This window comes from Colletes gigas, unplaced genomic scaffold (assembly GCF_013123115.1).
Source record: "Colletes gigas isolate AHSC1104 unplaced genomic scaffold, ASM1312311v1 Colletes_gigas_Sc00016, whole genome shotgun sequence".
Lineage (NCBI taxonomy): Eukaryota > Metazoa > Arthropoda > Insecta > Hymenoptera > Colletidae > Colletes > Colletes gigas.
This window is the reverse complement of record NW_025106645.1, coordinates 5982348-6004823: the sequence shown is the minus strand read 5'-3', so window position 1 is coordinate 6004823 and position 22476 is coordinate 5982348. Positions and strand designations below refer to the sequence as shown.

General features: G+C 37.1%; 1 protein-coding gene across 1 annotated transcript in view; it reads right to left on the bottom strand.

Moving 5' to 3' along the window:
* LOC122400115 (insulin gene enhancer protein ISL-1) overlaps positions 1–19112 on the bottom strand; it is a 47960-nt gene extending 28848 nt beyond the window's left edge. Inside the window, exon 1 of the mRNA XM_043401364.1 lies at positions 18702–19112. Coding sequence (XP_043257299.1) covers positions 18702–18840 — 139 coding nt within the window. The 5' untranslated portion in view covers positions 18841–19112. The remainder of the gene's footprint in view (positions 1–18701) is intronic.
* Between the last annotated feature and the right edge of the window lie 3364 nt (positions 19113–22476).

Here is a 22476-nt window from a genome sequence, read left to right as displayed (position 1 = left end):
AGAAATTTAATATAATGGAACTAATAAAATGGAACTCGAAGAAAATGGTACCTACTCTAGTAGAATGAAACTTTAGTAAAATTGAGCACTTGTACGTATCGCCCTGTGGGAAGCAAAATTTTATTTTATAAACGACGAGGCTTGTGCAAGGCGAGTGTGTGGAAACAGCGATCGAAAAACTGGCGCTTTCTTGTCGTCCTGGTTAACATGTCGGTTGCATAGTTATGCACTGTTGAACCCTCGGAGTAGAGTGAAGCAGAGGGGATAAATCGTAGTCGGAACACGTAACGATTAGGATTGGTTCGAGCGGAAAGATTCGCGCGGGTCCACCCACGTAGCGCTTATAAATATTGAAAAGTAAATTTGTACTCGGTTTAACGCGTCCCAATTTTATTCAAAGTAAATCGATTGCGATGAGAAAAAGAAATTTTCCAAAAATTTATGCAATTTCCGATAAAAGAAAGATAAATAAATTTCTGCTTCTGTAAATTTTTGAACTCAATTTAAAATTTTTCTGTAGGATTTATTCTTTCGAGAAAAACTTATTCTTTACTACGACACACTCTGTTTTTGTTAATTGCTTGGCGATTCGAGTCCTTAACGATTTAACAAAATTAGAAAATTGTTATAATACAAATTATATAAATTAATCTTGCTTACATCAAGAGTCGAAGGAACAATTTCTCTCAAAAATTTGAATACCAATATTGATAGAATGTTGAACAAACGAGGTAATGTCACAGTTTCTGAAAACTTCGAAACATGGAATTTGCTTGAAATATTCACGTTTTTGAAGATTCTAATTAGCTGTACTGGCTGTTAAATAAATAAAAGTCACGGTATGCAATTTTTAAAGCTCGTTGCACGTTAAATATTTATTACGCGTACGTTTTCCTAATACCAAGCGACTCTCGTTCGTACGGATTATTATATTTTAATGACTACGATTTCGAGGAATTATATAGCCGCATAAAATGAAGAGGTTAAAGTGGTTTTAATTTTATGCTCGAAAGGGTTAAAACACTTTTGCAATAACAAATTTATAGCTCTTCGAAAGTTGCTTTCGGCTGCGATTCACCACCGAGGGCAATGAAATGCAAGTAAGAAAGTAACGAATTGTAAATAACCATCAAAGAGTTTAGTATCGAACGCAACTTCTTAAATAAATATTTATTCCCCTTTTTATTTATTTACTCAACGTCGTTATAATTATTAAGTATACACTAATACGGAAAAAGGAGGTGTACGAATCTAATCTCGAATCTGCTTCTAAACCTAACCTCAAATACGGACCGCCAAAATACGATAATAGCTCTTGTACACAAATTTACAAAGATTATTCGTATTTGGAATAACATTTTTAAATGTTTCGGGCCAAGAAAAGTTTAAATTAGTAGCACTGGATTTTCTCAAATACGATAGCAACCATTTTGTTTGTTTGGAATGAGAAAAGGTGCTAAAACACTTCGAAGTTTATTTATATCTATTTCAAGGATCCGAGAAAAAACTAAAAAGTAAGGGCTATGTTTACACATATCATGGACGCCATTTTGAAAATCATAGTTTCGAAAAAAACACGCCTAAAGTTTTGAATTATTTTTAAGAACAGACCCCTGCGATTGTATGCAGAAAATTTTTTTATAACAAATAATCGATTTTTCCGAAGGTTCGTAACAGGGGAATCACCTCGAATTCTATGTTTCTTTGGGGATCAACTCCTGATGTATTCCTTTCCGAGGATCCAGGGATGGCGTAGTTGTCTCGACCGTAGAAATTTATTCGTCTAGTAACGCGTATCGTCGACAATATTGCAAATCCGCCATCGTGTTCGACTGACATTGAAGCGGCCAACAAATTACCGGCGTACATGCGTTATAGCGATACCGACTGACATTCATGCCTTTCGCATCGCGTCCCGTGTTATTACGTGGTAGGATCGGTCCCAATAAGGGCCCCGAGTTTCCTAATTCTCCAGCGAAATTAGCGTCGCTGACAAGAAGTAGACCTTGACGACTGCTCATCGACCAGTACTACGACATGGTTTTACAGCTTATGGTTATCGCGGGGCCCATTTGGCCGCCTTTCGGGAGAATGATGTGCAGAAGGCCCCACGAGACACCCGTCAGCCACGACCTTCTTCCCGACGATTGTAAACCGAGCTTTCCGGGGACCTAACGCCGGCGCCAGGCCCCGGGTTTACGACACGGAATCGATACGGTCCCCGTCATTAGTTCGGTTTAACGAGCGCGGGGACCACTGTCCTTCCGTTTCGTAGTTTCTAAGCCTAAGCTTCGATTCAAGCTTACCCTGCAGTTATACCTACCCCCTAGGAAATAACTGTTCTCGATTTCGTTCAACTATACATTGTCTGGCCCGTAAGTCCCATCAAACTCCTCAATGGGTTGATGGGCCCTCTATCTCTCAGATTTTCGCCACTGTTTGTTTACCTTACGTTACCGTTGATTTCTAAGATAAAAACTGTTCTCGATTTCGTCAAACTATACTCAGTCTGGCCCACAAGTCCCATCAGTTCTTTTGCCCCCTCAACGGGTTGATGGACCCTCTATCTCTGAGATTTTTGCCACTGTTTGTTTATTTTACGTTATCGTTGATTTCTAAGATAAATAATACATAGTGTGGCCCATAAGTCCCATCAGTACTTTTGACCCCTCAACGGGTTGATGGACCCTCTATCTCTGATTTTTTCGCCACTGTTTGTTTGCTTTACGTTACCGTTGATTTCTAAGATAAAAACTGTTCTCGATTTCGTCAAACTGTACATAAATCTGAGTTAGGCCCATAAGTCCCACTTTTGACCCCTCAACGGATCGATGGGCCCTTTATCTCTGAGATTTTTACGTGTCAACAGAGTCTGCGAGAGATACGGAGCTACGCCACTGTTTGTTTGCTTTACCTTACCGTCGATTTCTAAGATAAAAGTTATGTGTGCCCAGGGATAATTAGGATTAGTGAATAACATATGTCTGTGAATTGCTAGAGGGAATATGTTTTAACATTTTCATAGCAATCTCACGTGTATACGCGACTTCGTTAGTCAGCAGATACCAGCCGCTGTCACGTATACGTGACTTTTCCTGATCACTTCTCTCGATTTGGGATGTTTATTAAACCATGATGGAGGGATACATAGGTTCTCAAGAAAACAAGAAATTGCTTCCCATATAATTTCATTTTTACTCAAAATACGTACTGAAAATTGTATTGTATTTTTTTTTGTATCAATAACGATATATGAAATTTTTATTCGATTACTAATAGTCATATTTAGTGAGAAATGAAAAAAAATTAGCGACGATGTAACCATATCGGATAAGTATACGAGTTAATAGTAAACATTTATTCGGAATTGCAGTGATTATTTCCACAATTTCCATTTCAGAATAATTAACGATACGCACGCATACGCGTTGATATACTTAAAGAGATCCAACGATCGAATTAAAATGGTACTCGAACGGTGCAAGGTTGTGTGAATATGATGAATGTGGCAACAGTTCCCGGATTGCACTCTTTAATTATTTACATCATATTTCCCAATAATAAAGGCCATTAAAACAAATAATGAACGAGAATGCACAGCTCGATGCAATTAACGAGTCTCGTGTCAAGAAAATAAAATAAATATCAGATTCGTGGAAATTAATCAAATAACAGAAACGAGAAAGTACTGTATATTTAATAAAATACGACATTTCATTCAATATAATAGCTCTCAAAATAACATCGTACATAATTTATGTAACTTTTCCAGTCGCCCATAATCGTTTAATTCGAATGCTCTTACTATTGAACATATTTTTTTCGTAATTCTACAAATGGAACCAAAATATTGAAATTAATGAGTTGTTCGACGACACTAAAATCGTCTGCTGTACAACATCAAGTATTACATATTCTCTTTTTCGATCCATTTATTTATGACTACTTTATTAGATAATAGTAATCGTACGAAACAGACTCGAAGCAGTCGTTATCTTACTTTCAGGCAATAAAAGAGTGATTTTCGAGCCGTTCAAGTAAATCGGGAATAATTGAAACTGATCCGGTCGATTAGAAAAATTATCGATAAGAGTTTGAGTACTTCTGGTTCCATTACGATAACGAAGTTCTGTTAGTTTTAGAATTATGATAGAGTATTATATTCTACTTAAGATAGAATATTATGTCCACGTTAAAAGTCATTTTTACATCGAACGTCGACTTAATTTTCTTCAAGCTCGATGCACACGATAGAAATTATTTTCACGTGGAGTTGTTTACAATTTTTAATAAAGAAAACTAGATTTATTGCTGTTCAAAATCACCAGACAAGCATCGAGAACGAGAATACTTTACAATTTTTATTTATTTATTTATTTGTTTAGGGGTTTGTGCACCCTTTGATATAATACAGTTGCATAATATGTGTAAAAATTTAATTAATTGCATATGTTATAAGATGCAATGCGTACAAAACTAGTGACACGCTTTTTAAAGGAATACAGAGAAATTTTCCCAATAAAAAGTTTCTCTTCGAAAGTAAAAAATGTTTTATAGGTAATTCCCGGTGTAATAAAAATTTTTCTAGATTTAAAATGCTTCGTTGGTAACCATAGTTAAACTGTTACCATCAATTACCAAATATCGTTGCGAATTGCAGAATTAAAATGGCTGCCGTGGCAACTTAACCTCAAAACTCGCGGTAAACAAACGAAGTCATCGAGAGTCGAGATTTTTTTATCGACGCCCGACACGCAGGAAAAAACAGAATCGCGACGTAGGGTCAGACTTGATGACGATTGTCGAGATTCTTGTCAGTTATCGGACAGTTAGTAAATTCGTTCGACCGATAACGTCGATGTTATCGGCCCCACTGATACGGGAAACACTCTTTTCCAACGTAGCGGCCCGCCTTTGATGTATGAAAAGCATTGATTTTATTTTTCGGCATTAGTAATACTCGAAGGATGTTTTCGATCGCTGATAACGATGTGTGCCGACTGATTACGCATCACAAATATCGGTGAATGTCGTTTTTTTCCACATCTGGATTTCTCGATTCTCGCGACGTTGGAAGAATCGAGTTCCAAAAATTTTCCAGATCGAATTTAAAAGCTGTTTTTGAGACGTTAACGTCTTCGTGTTCAGGGGACCAGGAAGTCGGAAGAACGATTTTTAAAAAATTTTTTTGGTGCTGATTTTAGAAGTGTCTCGTTTACGTATACCCAGCCATCATTTTTTGTAAGAAGTGCCTGTACACGCAGCTTCCAAGTATCATAGTTGTTCCTCGTTAAAGGAACAAATTAAACATCTTAATTTTTATGAACATGTGGTTACCATAATCACTCAACACTATAGACAACTGTTACTTCTTCAACGAAAGAAAACTTTATGTAAATATACTTAGTCCCTGGGCCCATAACCATTTGTTGGGCTTAAGGAGACCAGACAGTCAGAAAATCGATTTCTTTTTAATTTTGATTTCGAAATTAATGTTATTCAGAAATGAAATAAAAGTTTCATGGCGTTCTGGTGAAAAGTAAGGTTTTGGGAGATGAAAATGTCGAGTGCAGAAGTCGAAGATGTCGGAATTAGTCAAGAAGGAGGCAAAGCAAAGGCCCAAAATAATTTCGTCGGTTATAAACACAAACCAGCACTTCTCGATGATGTTTTCAAAGTAATTTTATCCGTTTCTGAAAAGTATTGGTGGCTGTACACAGAATGCAAACGAAAATTTTAACAATTTAGTCCGGAAAATTGCCCCAAAAACATTATTCAGCGAGACAGAAATTGTTGAATTTGCAGCCTATTTATCGATATGTATCTTCTTACAATAAAAAATTTGTATTCGTATATACATTAAGCTTCCAAAACATCGTGTAAAAGAGAAATTATTTGTATCTAACCGATTTCTTTTAATAAGTCCTTACAAAATGGCTCAATCTGACTGCCTAATCTCCTTACTTAAATCAGTGATTTTTCGAACTTTGAATTTTGAATTTTGAGAAAAATATGTTACCAAATAAATGTGTCTATCAAATGAAAACGAAGCAGTATTAGATGTAAAATTAAAAAATTCATTGAGTTTTCAATGTGAACTGCGCCTTGGGAGGTTCCACCGACGTTCGAAAGTATACGAAAGCTTGTAATTTCTTAACGCGAAGCATATAGGGGTTAAGATATCGAAATAATTGAAACGTGGGCTTCGAAATGACGAACGTTGGGTGAAAATTTTCATAGACAGCCCCATGATTTACCGACGAAGGGCGGTGTGTGTGTACAGGGGACACTTGGGGTGGCTAGAAAAAGACGGACGAAGGTTTAGGTGGAAATCATCAGCCGATTAGAGTGCAGATGTTCTCGTACGGAGATTATAAGCCGTTTCTCCACCCTCTGTAGTGCTCCTACGGGATTCTTGGTCGAACGGGGGTCGCTACGGAGGGAGGAATGGGTATAACTCGATGGGGTGAGCTTGATTGAATTATCATGAGTGTTTGCGGAACGGCGGCCTGCAATTGAATTAGACCCAGCTCCTTTTTCTATCGGCGCACGTAGACATCTATCAGTGTCTCGCTGGGAGCCCTTTGCTTTTAATGTTAATCAATGCCTTCGTCTCGTTTCACCGAACGAGACATTCCACATACTCCTGCCATAAATTCTGCTATATCGAGCCATTGAACCAACAAAAAAATAAATATTTTTTTCACCTTTCACCGAAAGAGAAACGAAGAAAACATAGAAACGCCTGGAAAGGCTAGAAAAATAACTTTATTATTTTCCTGGTAACAGAATTTATTTGCGTAATAAGCGATCGATAATAGTAGACAGAAGCAATTTATTTTGAGAGTCACTGTAAAAAAAAATAAATAATATACCATCCAATTGCAAAAATCTGAAAAATTTCATTGTTTTCAAAAAGAAAAAAAGCAAACAAACTTTTCTGCAATAATCGAGAAAAAAAGTAGAGAGATTTTTTATTTTTCCCAATTTAGTTTCATGTATATTATTGTTGTCTCCTAATAAATTCTACCGAAACTGTTGTAACGAAGTAAAAATGTGAAATACACGAAGCGATTGGAATTTTAATATTTTTTTAAGAGTCCGGAATTCCGTAACGCGGACACGAGAAATGGAATTGCAGAAAATGGCGGGAACCGCGACAATCAGAAACCCGCCATATTATCGATCTTCAGCGTAGGTTCTAACTTTGTCAGGTTTCATTTTTCGACCTACATCGATCGAACAGTTTCTAATCGGTTTAATGAATAGCGTGCGCCCCGAAAAACTCGAATCCTTCCTTTTCAATCATTCCGTAGAACCATTGATAAGAAACGGAATATCGTCCGGAAAAAAAGAAAACGAAACCTGTATAACGATAACAGAGACTCGAGGTGATTTATTAGAACAGGTTTATAGTATGTTTTGGCACATTGCCTTTATCACGAGAATTAATTGCAACAAGCAAAGAGAAAGGTGCTACTAAGTACTTGTAACTAATAGTACCACTGGTGTGAGTATAAATATAGGTTTATAAATTATGGTAAAAATGCAAGACCTTCGAAAACATGTAACGAACATAAACTGCAAGAAGTATTAACATATTCTCAACGCTTATTATTAAAATTTGATTTTTTTGGAATAATACCCGAAGAGATACGCTTCTGTTTCGTTAAACTACAAAATGGCAGCTTTGTTCCCACGGGAAACAAGATATTTCGCACGAAACAGTTTCGTTCTCAAAATAAATAAATAACGAATCGTTTCACATTTATTTACTTTTATACGAGTATTTGGAAATGCATTTAAAAAATTAGAATTTATATTATTGCCCAAGCTATGCTGTAAAGTCTAAAAAGTATCTTCTGTAGTTTTACGACTTATTTTTACCGCGAGAATAATAATAAATACTATTGCATTATACCTCACCTCCGCGTGACTCTATTTTAATTTTATCGTAATATAGACGCGTTGTTTATTGATGCTAGTGTGTCTGAAATACCGACGTACTTGAAGTTAGTACAAATATAGTCCAACTCACGATTACGTATCATAATTACACGTAATTTTTCATTACTTTTCGAAATTGCAATCCTTCGAATTATCTGTAATTATTTAATATAAAGTTTCGAAGTACAATTATTTCAAACTTATTTGCTTTGACGTAGTTTTGCAACTATGAAAACATTTAATGGAAAAATTTGCGCACATTTGAATAAAAGAAAAACATTAAATGCATTTAATTAATATGAAGAATTTATAAGTCCATAAAAAGAAGTTCAAATAGAAAATACCATTGTTTGTATGTTGTTGTTGATACTGTATCGGTGTCTCTAATTATTTAAACATCGCGTTATCAATGAATAGAATCAAATAAAGAGCAATATATTGTCAATAAATATTTCTTCGAACGTTTGTCAGCGCCAAGTCGACTTCGAAACTTAGAAATGACTTTCCAGCGGTTCTCAACCAAAACCTGTCACTTCAAGCGTTTCTGATTTGGCAATTAAATATCTTCCGTCCTTTCGATCGTATACAACTCCACGAGGTCTCATTCTTCTCGTTACACAGTCTACTTTAAAAAACGTTATATACATTTTCCCGATCCGGGGCTTGAGAAAAAATTTACGCGACAATATGTGAAAACGAGGCGCTGACTACTTGCACTTTGACAGTTCAACTTTGAAGCGCTGTACGTCCGATAAAATTTATCGTAGAGAGTTAAACAGAGTCTTGTTATATCCCCTGAAAGCTACTTAACAAAATATTATTTCGCATATTTCGCAAAATTCTGCACAGTTTCGAAGATGCATCGCAAAGGGTGAAAAGCTGCATCCTCATTTTAACGTTCACGAGCGAACTCGTTCCTGCGGTGAACTGAATTTTTTAATTATTGCACTCGGAGAGTCCCGGAGGACTGACGCGTAATAGACACTGTAATAGAGTACCGTTCGTATCAAACGATTCATAATAGAATACCTTTTAAGCCAGAATCATACGCCGCTGACATTAGTTGCTATCGCGCGCGTACGCTTCCGCTTCGTTCAATTTCACATAACTGTGGCAGGCTATAATAATACACCTTTACTCTACCATTCTTCTTTTATCGAAGCTCGCGTTACACTCGATGGAACCAAGAAAGGGAGTCGGAACGATAGGCGGATATTTGAATATTTAAAGCCGACGCCAGGCAAAATTGTACGCGTCGGTGAACGACGAAGAGACGAGGAATACCGTCATTAATGCCGTGGTTGTTTTCGGCGAACGGAATGCTGATACCGCGCAACTTTCAGGCTCTGATCATGCAAATGTATGAGCCGTTAATTAAAATCGACGCGAAGCTGCATTTTGTTCGGTCGCAATTGCTGAAAAACATTACTCCCTTCGAGGATTCGCGATCTCCACCATTCAGATTCTCGCGTTTCGTTCACCAAAATGACTCGTTTCGATTGTGTTGGACATACTACTGGACAGATTAGTCGAAAAAGCCAGTTAAATTAAGCAAATTTATTAGTTTATGAGGTACCAAAGACTGGTACTCGTTGTTGATAAAAGCCTCAAACGATTGATGAGTTTTTATTTATTGTTAGAAGGATTCATACGTTTTGTTCAATAATGCTTCATTCTGATTGTATCAGACAACCTACTGGTCAGAGAGCTGAGACAGTTTAGTTGAAATAAATGAGTTAAATAAGCAAATTTGTCAGTTTATGAGGTACCAAAGGCTCGTACTCTATCGTTGTTGATAGGACCCTCAAACGATTGATGAGTTTTTATTTATTGTTAGAAGGATTCATACGTTTTGTTCAATAATGCTTCATTCTGATTGTGTCAGACAACCGACTGGTCAGAGAGCTGAGGCAGATTAGTCGAAACAAATGAGTTAAATAAGCAAATTTATCAGTTTATAAAGCACCAAAGACTTGAACTCTATCATAGTTGTTAGGACCCTCAGACGATTGATGAAATCTTGACAAAGTAAGTGGGGGACACGAGTGATTCTATCGAGAAACTACCAAAGACCTAGTTTCATTTATTGTTAGAAGGATTCATACGTTTTGTTCAATAATGCTTCATTCTGATTGTGTCAGACAACCGACTGGTCAGAGAGCTGAGGCAGATTAGTCGAAACAAATGAGTTAAATAAGCAAATTTATCAGTTTATAAAGCACCAAAGACTTGAACTCTATCATAGTTGTTAGGACCCTCAGACGATTGATGAAATCTTGACAAAGTAAGTGGGGGACACGAGTGATTCTATCGAGAAACTACCAAAGACCTAGTTTCATTTATTGTTAGAAGGATTCATACGTTTTGTTCAATAATGCTTCATTCTGATTGTGTCAGACAACCTACTGGTCAGAGAGCTGAGGCAGATTAGTCGAAACAAATGAGTTAAATAAGCAAATTTATCAGTTTATAAAGCACCAAAGACTTGAACTCTATCATAGTTGTTAGGAACCTCAGACGATTGATGAAATCTTGACAAAGTAAGTGGAGGACACGAGTGATTCTGTCGAGAAACTATCAAAGACCTAGTTTCATTTATTGTTAAAAGGATTCATACGTTTTGTTCATCAATGCTTCATTCTGATTGTGTCAGACAACCTACTGGTCAGAGAGCTGAGGCAGATTAGTCGAAACAAATGAGTTAAATAAGCAAATTTATCAGTTTATAAAGCACCAAAGACTTGAACTCTATCATAGTTGTTAGGACCCTCAGACGATTGATGAAATCTTGACAAAGTAAGTGGAGGACACGAGTGATTCTGTCGAGAAACTATCAAAGACCTAGTTTCATTTATTGTTAAAAGGATTCATACGTTTTGTTCATCAATGCTTCATTCTGATTGTGTCAGACAACCTACTGGTCAGAGAGCTGAGGCAGATTAGTCGAAACAAATGAGTTAAATAAGCAAATTTATCAGTTTATAAGGCACCAAAGACTTGAACTCTATCGTTGTTGATAGGGCAGAGAAAATAAAGGAATATTGATGAAATAATTGAACTACTCGAGTGACTTTAGCTGACCAGAAGGTACCAGACACTGTTCATCGACAAAATCATGACAAACGAGCAAATTATACAACTGGGTTCATCTGTTAGCAAGTAACCTTCATTCAGTACTATTGGTATCCAAAGTCGTTGATAAAATCTTAACAAAATGAGAGAATTGCACTGTAAACACCTAACCCCTTTCATTGTTCTTGCTGTCCAGAAGCACTTGGCGAATTAGGTGAATTACACACGTGACTTTATCCGTCAGGATAATTCATTGTCATCAGTGTTTGCAGACGCTTGGAAAAATATTGGAACTACGCAAGGAACTTTAGCTTCCAATAAGGTGCCAAACACCTGAACCCTTTCGTTGCTATTTACGTCATGAAAACATTTGTTTACTGGCGATTGGCAGTACTTTGACAAAATAGACGAATTTGAGTGATATTATTTGTCAGAAGGACACCAAAGACATAAACTTCTTCGTTGCTAGTGACGTCTACTGTCACTTGACAGAAGAAGCTAATCACCCAATTTATATCTTGCTAAGGTACCCAACTTGAAATGTACATTAGATGTTAGCTAGGTATAATTAGCTAAGTATAATTATATAGACATCTGCTACTTATAGGTATCTATTTTATAACTCCCATTTAAAATTTGTTAAAAATTTATTTATTAATATTTGCATCATTCTAGTAGCCTCGATAGTCAAGTTCACATTAATTATTTGTTTACGCACATATTCAAACACGTTCATGTAACGTAATAAAAATGAATGATAAATTATTTTTTAAAGATTCGTAACTGTTGAACAGGGAGGGCCACGATCATTATCGTAATCTCTGAAATCCAACCCTAACGTTGATTCTGTGTGATTTGACATTTATCTTGGCTTCTTTCAAAGCGTACAGAGAGTTTTGCAGGCCACCGTGGACCAACCATTTCTCACCATTTCGAAAATCGTCGGTATTAGAATCGTTCGATGTGGCGAGCCGGATTTCACTTGAGTTTATTTTTGATTGCACCCATGGACCGATTCGTCGGCCGGCTATTCGGCAGTTAAGTAGAAACAAATGAAACGAATTCGTGGAATTCGAACTAAGACCGCGGTCTTCGGTGCCGCTCTAAATAGTTTTTCGAAATCAAACGCGACCGACGGATCGACCCGATCCTCGTTTTCTTCGTCTCTGTCTCGCTCGATTTTAGCCGAGCAATGGGAATAATTCAGCCCAGGGCCTCGATTATTCAACGCGACCCGTTCCCAAACTCTGCATTTCCTCATTTCACGAATACTTTCTCGACCCTCTATACCCGCGAACTTTATTCCATATTTCGGAAGAGAAATTATTTCCTCGTACATTTATAGCCACGAGTCGATTAATATTAGAACGGATACGTCATGTCGGGCAGGATTCGTTCAAGACGCGCCATTTTTGGTCCCCCATATTTGGGGCACAATTTGAGGCTAGGTCTCAAAACTTGTCTTCGATCGTACTTTGTTTTCACGCAATTATATAAATCGTCTCATCGATATTCGCAATTTATGTTTGAAATTCGATAAAATACATAAGTTTTGTAATAATGATAATTATTTCCTGTATATTTATAGTCACGAGTCGATTAATGTTAGAATTTCAGACAGGGTTCGTCGAAAACGCACCATGTTTGGCCCCCCATATTTGGCGCGCAATTTGAGGCTAGGTCTCGAAACTTGTCTTCGATCGTACTTTGTTTTCACGCAATTATATAAATCGTCTCACCGATATTCGCAATTTATGCTTGAAATTCGATAAACTACATAAGTTTTGTAATATGTAATGATAATTATTTCCTGTATATTTGTAGTCACGAGTCGATTAATGTTAGAATTTCAGACAGGGTTCGTCGAAAACGCACAATGTTTGGCCCCCCCATATTTGGCGCGCAATTTGAGGCTAGCTCTCGAAACTTGTCTTCGATCGTACTTTGTTTTCACGCAATTATATAAATCGTCTCATCGATATTCGCAATTTATGTTTGAAATTCGATAATCTAGTAAGTTTTGCAATAATAATAATTATTGTCAAGGAAACAAAGTAATTTTCGATATCATCCATCAACTCGTTAATTGACATAAATTGACTTATATTAGAATTAGATAAGTAAAACGATACATGGCATTACTGTATTGTGTTATTTATGTTGTTTAAGAACGTAGACAGAAAAGTGCATTTCCACTTCTGATCATCCAGAAGATAGTTTTGGTATAATTTGAGGTTAAGTTTAAAAAGCGGCCTTCGTCTTTAAATACTTCGTCCTTATGCAATTAGACAATCAGCCTATTATGACACTCAAACATGCAGCGACACTATTAATAATAATTTCTGACAGTTCATTATTCAACAACGAATTCATTTGAAATATTTAATTCTTATTACAATCATTTAAAGTGTTTATTATGGAATAATGAATTCGATTTAATAACGTAACAAGATAGGTAATAAAAAATTGCAAATTTTATTGAATGTGCCATTACTAATGATATTGAGGAGCTCGAAGAAGACTCAATGTTTATCTTTATACCTTCCTTTCGAAAACAAAGTATAAGAAACTATTTTAGTCAAATAAATAAGTAGATTATATAATAATACTAAAAATTTCCGAGAGATTAGTATTATTAGATCGAATTCATTACAATTCGAAACTAATTTTAGTCGCGTCGATGTTAAAAATATGAATAATTCGAATACTAATATAACTTCGTCGATTAAAAAAAGAATTTTTACTCTCAGTTTTCAACCCTTTCTGGCCCCTCGGAATAAAAATTGATAAAAGATACGAAAATTTCGTGGACTATAAAAAGCAACCATTTATTATACACGTTGCGAGCACAAATTCGAGCTAAATTTTTCGTCGATTAAAAAAGGAATTTTTATTCTCAGTTTTCAACCCCCTTGGAATAAAAATTGAGAAAAAAGGTATGAAAATTTGATGAACTATAAAAGACTTATTTATGTTACACGCTACTAGCATAGATTCGAGTTAAATTTTCTCAGCGAGGTCATGGAACCGGATTAGAATAAAATTGATCGGAACACGTCGGCTGATTTTTGTTTATCCATCGCGGCAGAATTGTGGCGCGAGCGTTTCGAATAAATTGCAGCCGGATTTGCATCGTTGCCTTATTCATAAACGATGTCGCGGCGCAATAATTACACAAGATAGACGCACGGATATTGGTGTTCGGACAATGTAATTACGATCGATGTACGGGATCCACGATCGTTCGCGAAACATGGAAAATACGTGTTAAACTAGCCGCCGTAACAGCGGGTAATGTACAACGATAGACAGTTATCGTCGTATCGTTGTACGCTACTGAATATTCTATAGCCACGGGAGATCGTGTTGGCGAATTATCTGATTCGAGAAAGCACGTATGGGGGCTTGACTTCTGTCAATGAATTACTTTCAGTGGTTGTTCTTTCAAAATGTTTCACCCCGGGAGCCTAGGGGGCCACTCGAATATACCGCAAATATTCCAACGATTCGAATATCTAAGCATTCGATCGCCGACATTCGAATAGTTCTGCGCGCATAATATCACAATTGCATTCATTACAATATTCGTTGCACCGAATATATGCTACCAATCGATCTCGATTTTAAAACAATCTAAAAATAGAAAACAGTTTACGAGTTTTAACGATTACCATTAACTATAAGTGTGTTTACCTAATCTTTGGTCAGATACGGTTTGTGGATATTTTTTAAATAATAATGCATACGTAATGGCTTGAAAATTAATTTTAAAGTGGTGATGTTTTTATGTTAGATAGGGACGCGATAGTTTTTTTTAATTTATTTATTTTACAGTACTACAAATTATGAGTTGAACATTTCTTAAGTCTGAGATGTGTTTAGTTAAGAGGATAGGGAAATTAGAAATTATGAATTTTCTGTTATAGATCATAAATGATGTTAGTAACTGCCATTGGGAAAATCGGATATCGTTGGTCGTTTGTTTCAAGTGAAATATGAATTTTGCACAAGTGTCTTGATAAAATCAAAATTTCGATGTTGGCACGCACTTACCCAGAACTCATATTTCATATTCGTTGTAAAAGACGTCGCAGAAAGTGCTTCTAAATCTATTAAATCGTACCACTGCCAGTGTTTCAGCGGGGTAACTTTCGGCTCACGAACGAGTCGCGTTCCAAGACATTATTCGTTATGCGTATCTCACATTCCTGACTTTATATAACACATGAAAATGAAATGAAACGTAAATTTATCAGTAAGATTTAAATTCTCTTCCAATTAAAATTTTTATATTTAAAACAAAATTTTTAAGAACACATAAAAAAGGAAAGAATCATACATATATCGACAAAATTTGTAATTCTCTCAACATTAAAATTTTTATATTCAAAATAAAATTTAAAGAACACGAAAATATCGAAAGGATCATAAATTTATCAACGAGGATTTTAATTATTTTAACATTGCAATTTTTATATTTAAAATAAGATTTTCAATTGCAAATTAAATAAATGCATAGAATAGAAATAAATTATAAATATATTGATAAAGGTTTTAATTTCTTCGATATGATATGTTATATGTTTAAAACAAAATTTTAATTTAGAAATTACAAAATACGTATTGTATTTTCGTCTGAATCGTCCCATAGTGAAAATACTATGAGAATAAATATTCTTTTAAGCAAGAAAACTATGTTTTAATAGAATTTTTTAAAAATTGACTGTTTCTCCTTGATTACTGGACGAAATTCGGTTTCCACGGGGAAGTGTTCAAAATACACATATTATAGCCGCGAAATAGCTATCCTTTTGCGGTAACAGTGGACATAAAGTTCGAAGAAACCTGTATTCGTGTTTATTGGTTCGCAGTTAGATCGAGTGAAACACGACGCGACAGCCGTCGGCGGAAATTTGTTGCGATTACGTTGCGTCGAACATCGTTCGATACTCATTCGAGATCAATTATCATTATATCTTCGCTGATCACTGTTGGGTGTCCCCTTATCTTAAAAATCGGAAAGAAAAGTAACCTTTGGATCCATTTATTAATTTTCTTTTTATACGAATAATTATCATCGTGAGCACTTGTGTCCACAAAATACATATTCAATTCAGTCATACCAAGCAATGCGTATTTAAAAACTTTCTATCTAGTCTAAATCACTATTATTCCACTCCTAATTTCATCGAACGCATAATTTACAATTTTGCACAATTTTCTTCGAACAATAAATAATTAACGAGGGCAATTTCCAGCAATTTATTCGATCGAACTGTCAATGTTTGCTTGATTCTTGCAAAATATCCCATAATTGAAATTTTTATTTAACGAATAACAAATGGGCATCTTTGTTTTGTTATTCAGAATTTTCTAGAAAACAATTTTCTTCGGGTAACAGAAAATGTGTTGGAAAAACAGGATAATAGGAAATGGAAATGTAAACTATGTTATTGCAATTTAAATATCGTCTCAACACGAATAAAACTATTTTTGGTCTTTGTATAACAAAAATGTTTCAATGTCATTTCTTTTTAACACCATCAATTTTTTATTTTATGGAGTTGAGTCCTTTTATTTGTAACACGTCTATCTGTAGGTTATGGCGACGTACACGTGGTTACGTTTATACAGGTTCTTACATGTTAAATGAAATTGTAATGACAAACATAATCATTTTTTTCTATGTTTGAAAATCACAAGAAACAAAATTTGTAAATTACGTTGTACGTTCAAGGAAGTTAGAATGCATACAAATATAAGTTTATAAGATGGAATAAATGAGAAAAGCTATTATTGTTTTAGGTTAAATGTGAATGTTATGCCGTCATGTTAGAAAATTAATAGAAAATTGTTTCTATGGTATATTTCACTAATGTGTGATGAAAAAAGGATTTGAAACGTGCTTTTATTCTGTAATAATAATATATATCATAAATAATAATATATTATTCAAAAAATGTGTAGGTTGTTGCAAATCGTTCCTTTTAAATTCATTCATTAAATATAACATATAAACAAAAAATAGTCGATACACTTATTTTGTTAATTATATATTATGGTTAGTGTATAGACGTTGCTGATGGATCGTTACAAATAATATTATTTCGGATTGTTTATCGTTATTACAAGACTAAAAAAGTTTCGAAATATGAATATTAAAAACGACGTGGAAAAGTTTGAGAGAATTTATGGGAAGCGATCGGCAATGACGCGATTTTGGAACAAAACGTTTTATCGAAGTCCATTGTCGTTTTACGATGACTCGTTTATCGATGTATAATATCACGATATTGGATTAACGCGAATCCATCAATTAGAACATTTTCCGCAAATTTTGGCACGAACGCGAGCCAGCCATCGTTCGATCCGATTATTGCGCTTCCAACGTTTCCCCGTCCATAAAATATTCACTGACGCAGATCTGCCACGGCTGCCATTTTCTACGATTTCGCGCGACTATCATGTCTCGTAATGGCTTTAATGTTTGACAAAAAATAATTTATTGGATTCGAGGATACGTTCTTACGGATTTTACGAATAATCTAGAGTACGTACGCTGTGCAAATTCACGGTTCTACGTTTCAAACGCGAAATGCAATGGAAAATTGTTGGATTTTCGAACGAATTTAATTATTGCAAATACATACGTATTAAAACTTATCTACATTACAATTTAATACGATCTATTAGGGTGTCGATAAGTGGAGGGGATCGTCGCTAAGCAACAAGTAGACACGAGACAGTAGTGGGGATAGACTGTGAATGGCTAGTAGTCGTTGGATTAGCTACCTCGCTTATTGCAACGAACGTCGGTCACGATTTCTTGCAGTTATCGAGGTTCTACAGCACGTTGGCCAGAAAAACTTTTAAAAACACTCGTTTAATCGACGAGTTAAACGAAAGAAAGAAATCTATCGTATCGTATATTGTTTTGTTGATAATTACTCGAAGCTTCTGTTAGGGATTCTGACCAAACATTTTCTGTTTTCACTTAATGGTTTTCAAATTTTCAATACATCATTCGACGTTTCAACCACATATGAAAATTCTCTTATTAATAAAATCCTTTTATTTCTATCAACGACCAAGCAACTATGTTCTACTAAAAGTTTTTAAATTTAGAATAAAATCGCGCGTATGTTTCACTTCGATTTAAGATATTAAATTTTCAAAATTCGAACTTGATGTATAATTTGACTCGACAGTTCAGGACATGCACGTGGTCGAAACAACGAATACAATATTTAGGAAATAAAGAAAGTAGCCCTAACGAACAGAATTTACTTAACACTCAAACTTTTCGACTCGACGTTTCTTCTTCGATATAATTTCAAAGAAACAAATATTTAAATAAAAGATTACGAAGTTTTCAATACTTTCAACTTTGTAATTAATGTTTCCAATTATTACAATACAATTCGGTTAAATTAATATTTGTGTTACATCTTGCTTTGTAATGGAGCTTTTCTTGAACAAACGAGAACACAATTTCAAGGGGGATCCAACCGTCGCGTCGTGTCGAAACGTTTGCGTGATAAATCACGTTCGTTAAGCATTTTTTAATTTATTCGTTATTTCCCCGGCGAAAGGTGATTCGTCAGTAACGATTATGTCAGTTTCGAGACGAAAGATCCGCGATCGGTTAATAAAAAGTTGGAATACATGGGTGGTATACGTACTTTGGGAAGTGAGGTCACCAGGCTCGTGCTGTATGTTAACGGGTGAGATTTTCACTGACCTTGGAGGGCCCTGAAGGCTGAGGGGCCCGGGCCCCCCGGCAGTGCCCAACCTCTGCATCGCCGCACCCCCGATTTCCATCGCTCTTCCAGCCCTGCGCACCTCTTTCGACGATTTTCGAGCAATTTTGAGGCCTTCGCGCCAAGTACGACCGCCGGTCGTACTTACTTTCTCGAAATAACTTGACGAAAGTTCGAACCTCGAAGGCTACACCTCCTTTTCTCGAATCACAGTGTACGAGCCGCGGACAAGTCGTTGTTTCTATCTTCGTGCACTCGACGACACCTCGTCCGAGCGTCGAGAACGAAATTTTTACGATTCGAGCTTCCACTTTCCACTCAAAAACCAAAAAAACCCAGTCTCCTCGATCGTTCAAAGTACGGAATAATTCGATCAACACTCGCTCATCCCCGGAAGTTTCGCGCTAGATTTCGGAGAATCGTTGATTTCACATAACCAAAAAAATCGACGCACAGATATCGCTCAGAGTCTCGTACGCACAGGTTTCACGCTCCGATCGACGGATCCGCGCATCGGGTTTCGCACGTCCGACGACAGTTCGCCGGAACCCACGCCATTTTGCTTCGTTTACGTCCTCCGGGAAGGGTACTACGCCGACAGGAACTCACTGTTACCGACGACGATCGCTCTCCGCGCGACTTCCGGCCGTCATAACACGGCTACCTCGATCGCGGATGCTCTCAATACCTCGTCACTCGCGTTAATCCATCCGTTTGGATCACTCGAATTCTTCCGAAGTCGTCCACGGCTACCTTTCCAGAGCCGACTGATCGATCCTCCGCATTCTTGCCCGCGTTTCTGCGCAGATCTGTCGAGCCTTCGCGATCCACCGTCCGGCACGATTGCTGGGCTGGTCCTGCGTACCCTTCGATAGATCCCAGCGTCGATCGTGGCCGGTATCCCAGGGTTTTCAGCGTGTTTCCAGGCTCGTGGCCACCTGGACGTCCGGTGGGATCAGCGGGAACCGTGACCCTGGGGTTGGATTCCGGGACACGCACCATCCATCACCAAAAAGGAGCGTCGAGAGTCGCGCGCGTGTACGATTATTCCGTTATCACTCGCGGGCGGGAGCGGGCGTCGATCGTGGTGGCGAACGCGAGAGGATATATACCGACGAGAACGGGGTGGACGGGGGAGAGGGAGAGGGCTCGAGGCAGAGAGAGAAGGAAGAGAGAGAAAAAAGAGAGAGAGAGAGGACACGTTACACGACACAACACCAACGAAACTGACGGCGCGGGGCCCTGGGAGGCACTGACTGCCGGTTAGGCTCCTATAGAACCCAACCTAACCACCCGAGGCCCCCACCTTCTAGGTCGACCTTTTCGACCCCACTCCGAGGTCGGTTACCACCACCCCAGGTTCCTCGATCACGTCCTATCCGGTGGCGAGGATCCGTGCCTCGGTTCCACGCCGACGTCGAACCATTCGTTCTCCCGATGGAGTCGACTCTGTCGCTTCCACGCCTCCTGGGGGCAGCTGCGGCACACTTGGCCGGCTCGAGCCGCCAACAAAATGGCCGACAGACCTAATCGATTCGTACCCTACCCTCTCCTCTGCGTTTTATTTCGCCTCTTTCTCGCGTACAAGCGATACCTTCTCTCTCGCGCCTCCTACGTTCGTCGCCGCTGGGTCCTCCAGCTTACGCGATCGCGTCCTCGACGCCCGGTGGCCGCAGCCACCCGAAAGACGCTACGCGTCCCTGACAGAGCCAAATCAGTTCGCGGAGTCGTTCGTCGATCGGTGGTGAAAACTTGCCCTTTCGAATTCGATAACCATAGAAATTCATCGCTAGACTGTGGATCTCTATGCAAATTCATATTTTTCTTAATAGAATCGATGAAATGGGAGCTTCGTAGAGGGTTGTCTCGACCCTTCGATATAATAATTCGTATCTTCCTTTATTTCTCATACGTTTGTAGCTTTTTGAAAATTAAAATTTTCCATTGGATGCATAAACATCCGCAGTCTATTCATCACGGTGTAACTAATTTGCAAAACTAATTGTAAAACTAACAGTATCAAAGTTGTGAATATAATTGGAACCAAATCAGTTCACAGAGTCGTTTGGTGCAAACTTGCCCTTTCTAATTCGAGAACCATCGAAATTTAGAATTTCACTGCGGATCTATATGCATTGAACACTCTTATCATATTTACATTCATATTCTTATAAATAGAATTAGTGAAATGGGAGCTTCGTAGAGGATTAGATCGTTCTCTTTTGGATGAAAGTACACGCTGAAAATTAGCCATTTAAAAAAAGAAAACTAAATGTAAAATACGTAGAACTACACTTTTGGGACTAAGAATGGTTGAAATATCCTGCAAGTGTCAAGATGGCAACGATCAAACTCCATCAAACATTGGCGATATATAAATCTACTTAAAACCAGCAATATCAAAGTTGTGATTGTAATCGAAGCCAAATCAATTCACAGAATGGATCGTCGATCTTACCCGAACGATGGTGCAAACTTGCCCTTTTGACTTCCGGAAACCGTCGAAATTGATCGCGGTGTAACGTTACAGTTGCTTTCATTTTTTTTTTTTTGGGAGGGGGGGAATAAAACATTGTTTCTAGTCGTTTGTTTACGTCTGATGCCAACGAACGTAGTGTGTTGATCGCGTGATCAATGCGTTTGATGAATTTTGTGAGTTCGGATGCACTGTAAGGTTTCGTGATCGATGGTCAACTTTTGTTGAGATTATTGAAGATTATTGGAGATTATTTGAGATTATTAGTAATACAATCGCACGTTTTGTGTAAGAATAGATTATTGACTGAACAAAATTTTGTACGTTTCCTTTAGATCGTTAAAACAAGTGTTTCTCATAGAATATTATCAATGTTCGGTAAAATTAATTAGTAACGCAAAGGGGAGGCGATGAGAAAAATAAACCTTGTCGAAAAATAAAGATAAGGGGTTAACCCCTTAAAAAAAAATGTTCTATGCAACAGAGATTGCTTTTATAATAGTTGTATCGATCTTGCTTTCCATGCACGTATAAAGGATGTTAAAACAAAGCAAATATCGCGCGGACTAGTCTCTCGCCGCGCCATCTTGTCAGTGACTCCGAGTCTACAGAAGTTGATCGCTGCTACTCTTATTAAAATTAAAATAATCACAAATTTTATCATTCAAGTTTGCACATTTGATATTATTCATTTATTTACATAATTCTTTGATATACCAAAGCTTCTCCGACAATCGATTCAATCGTTTTTATAAGTATTCCTTGTAGATAAGGAACCACCATAAATTACAAAATGACTCCAATGTCAACAAGATAAAGAAGGATCCAAAGAAAAATTTTGTATTCCATATTTTCTAGAATGATTAAACTATCGTTTGGATCACTGATTACTGGACACCCTGTACGTTTCAACCAGCAGTGAACGTGTTAAGACCGTGACCGTAAGAGATGTTTGAAAAAATGGCGACGAGTCGTCGACAGGTCCGGTGAATAAAGGCTACCAGTTTATTTTCTACGCCAGTGATTCTTAACCACCATGAAACAGGAAACACATTTTTTATAGTTTTCAAAGTTCTCGCTGTAATTATTTATCGTCAAGAACTGGGGCCGGATTCGTTTCGCGTAAACCGTGAGCTCAAGAAGATTCAGAATTTTTTAGTAAAAAATCTTGGGGCAATAATGAAGAATATCGTTACATGATGATATTAAAATGGTGATATT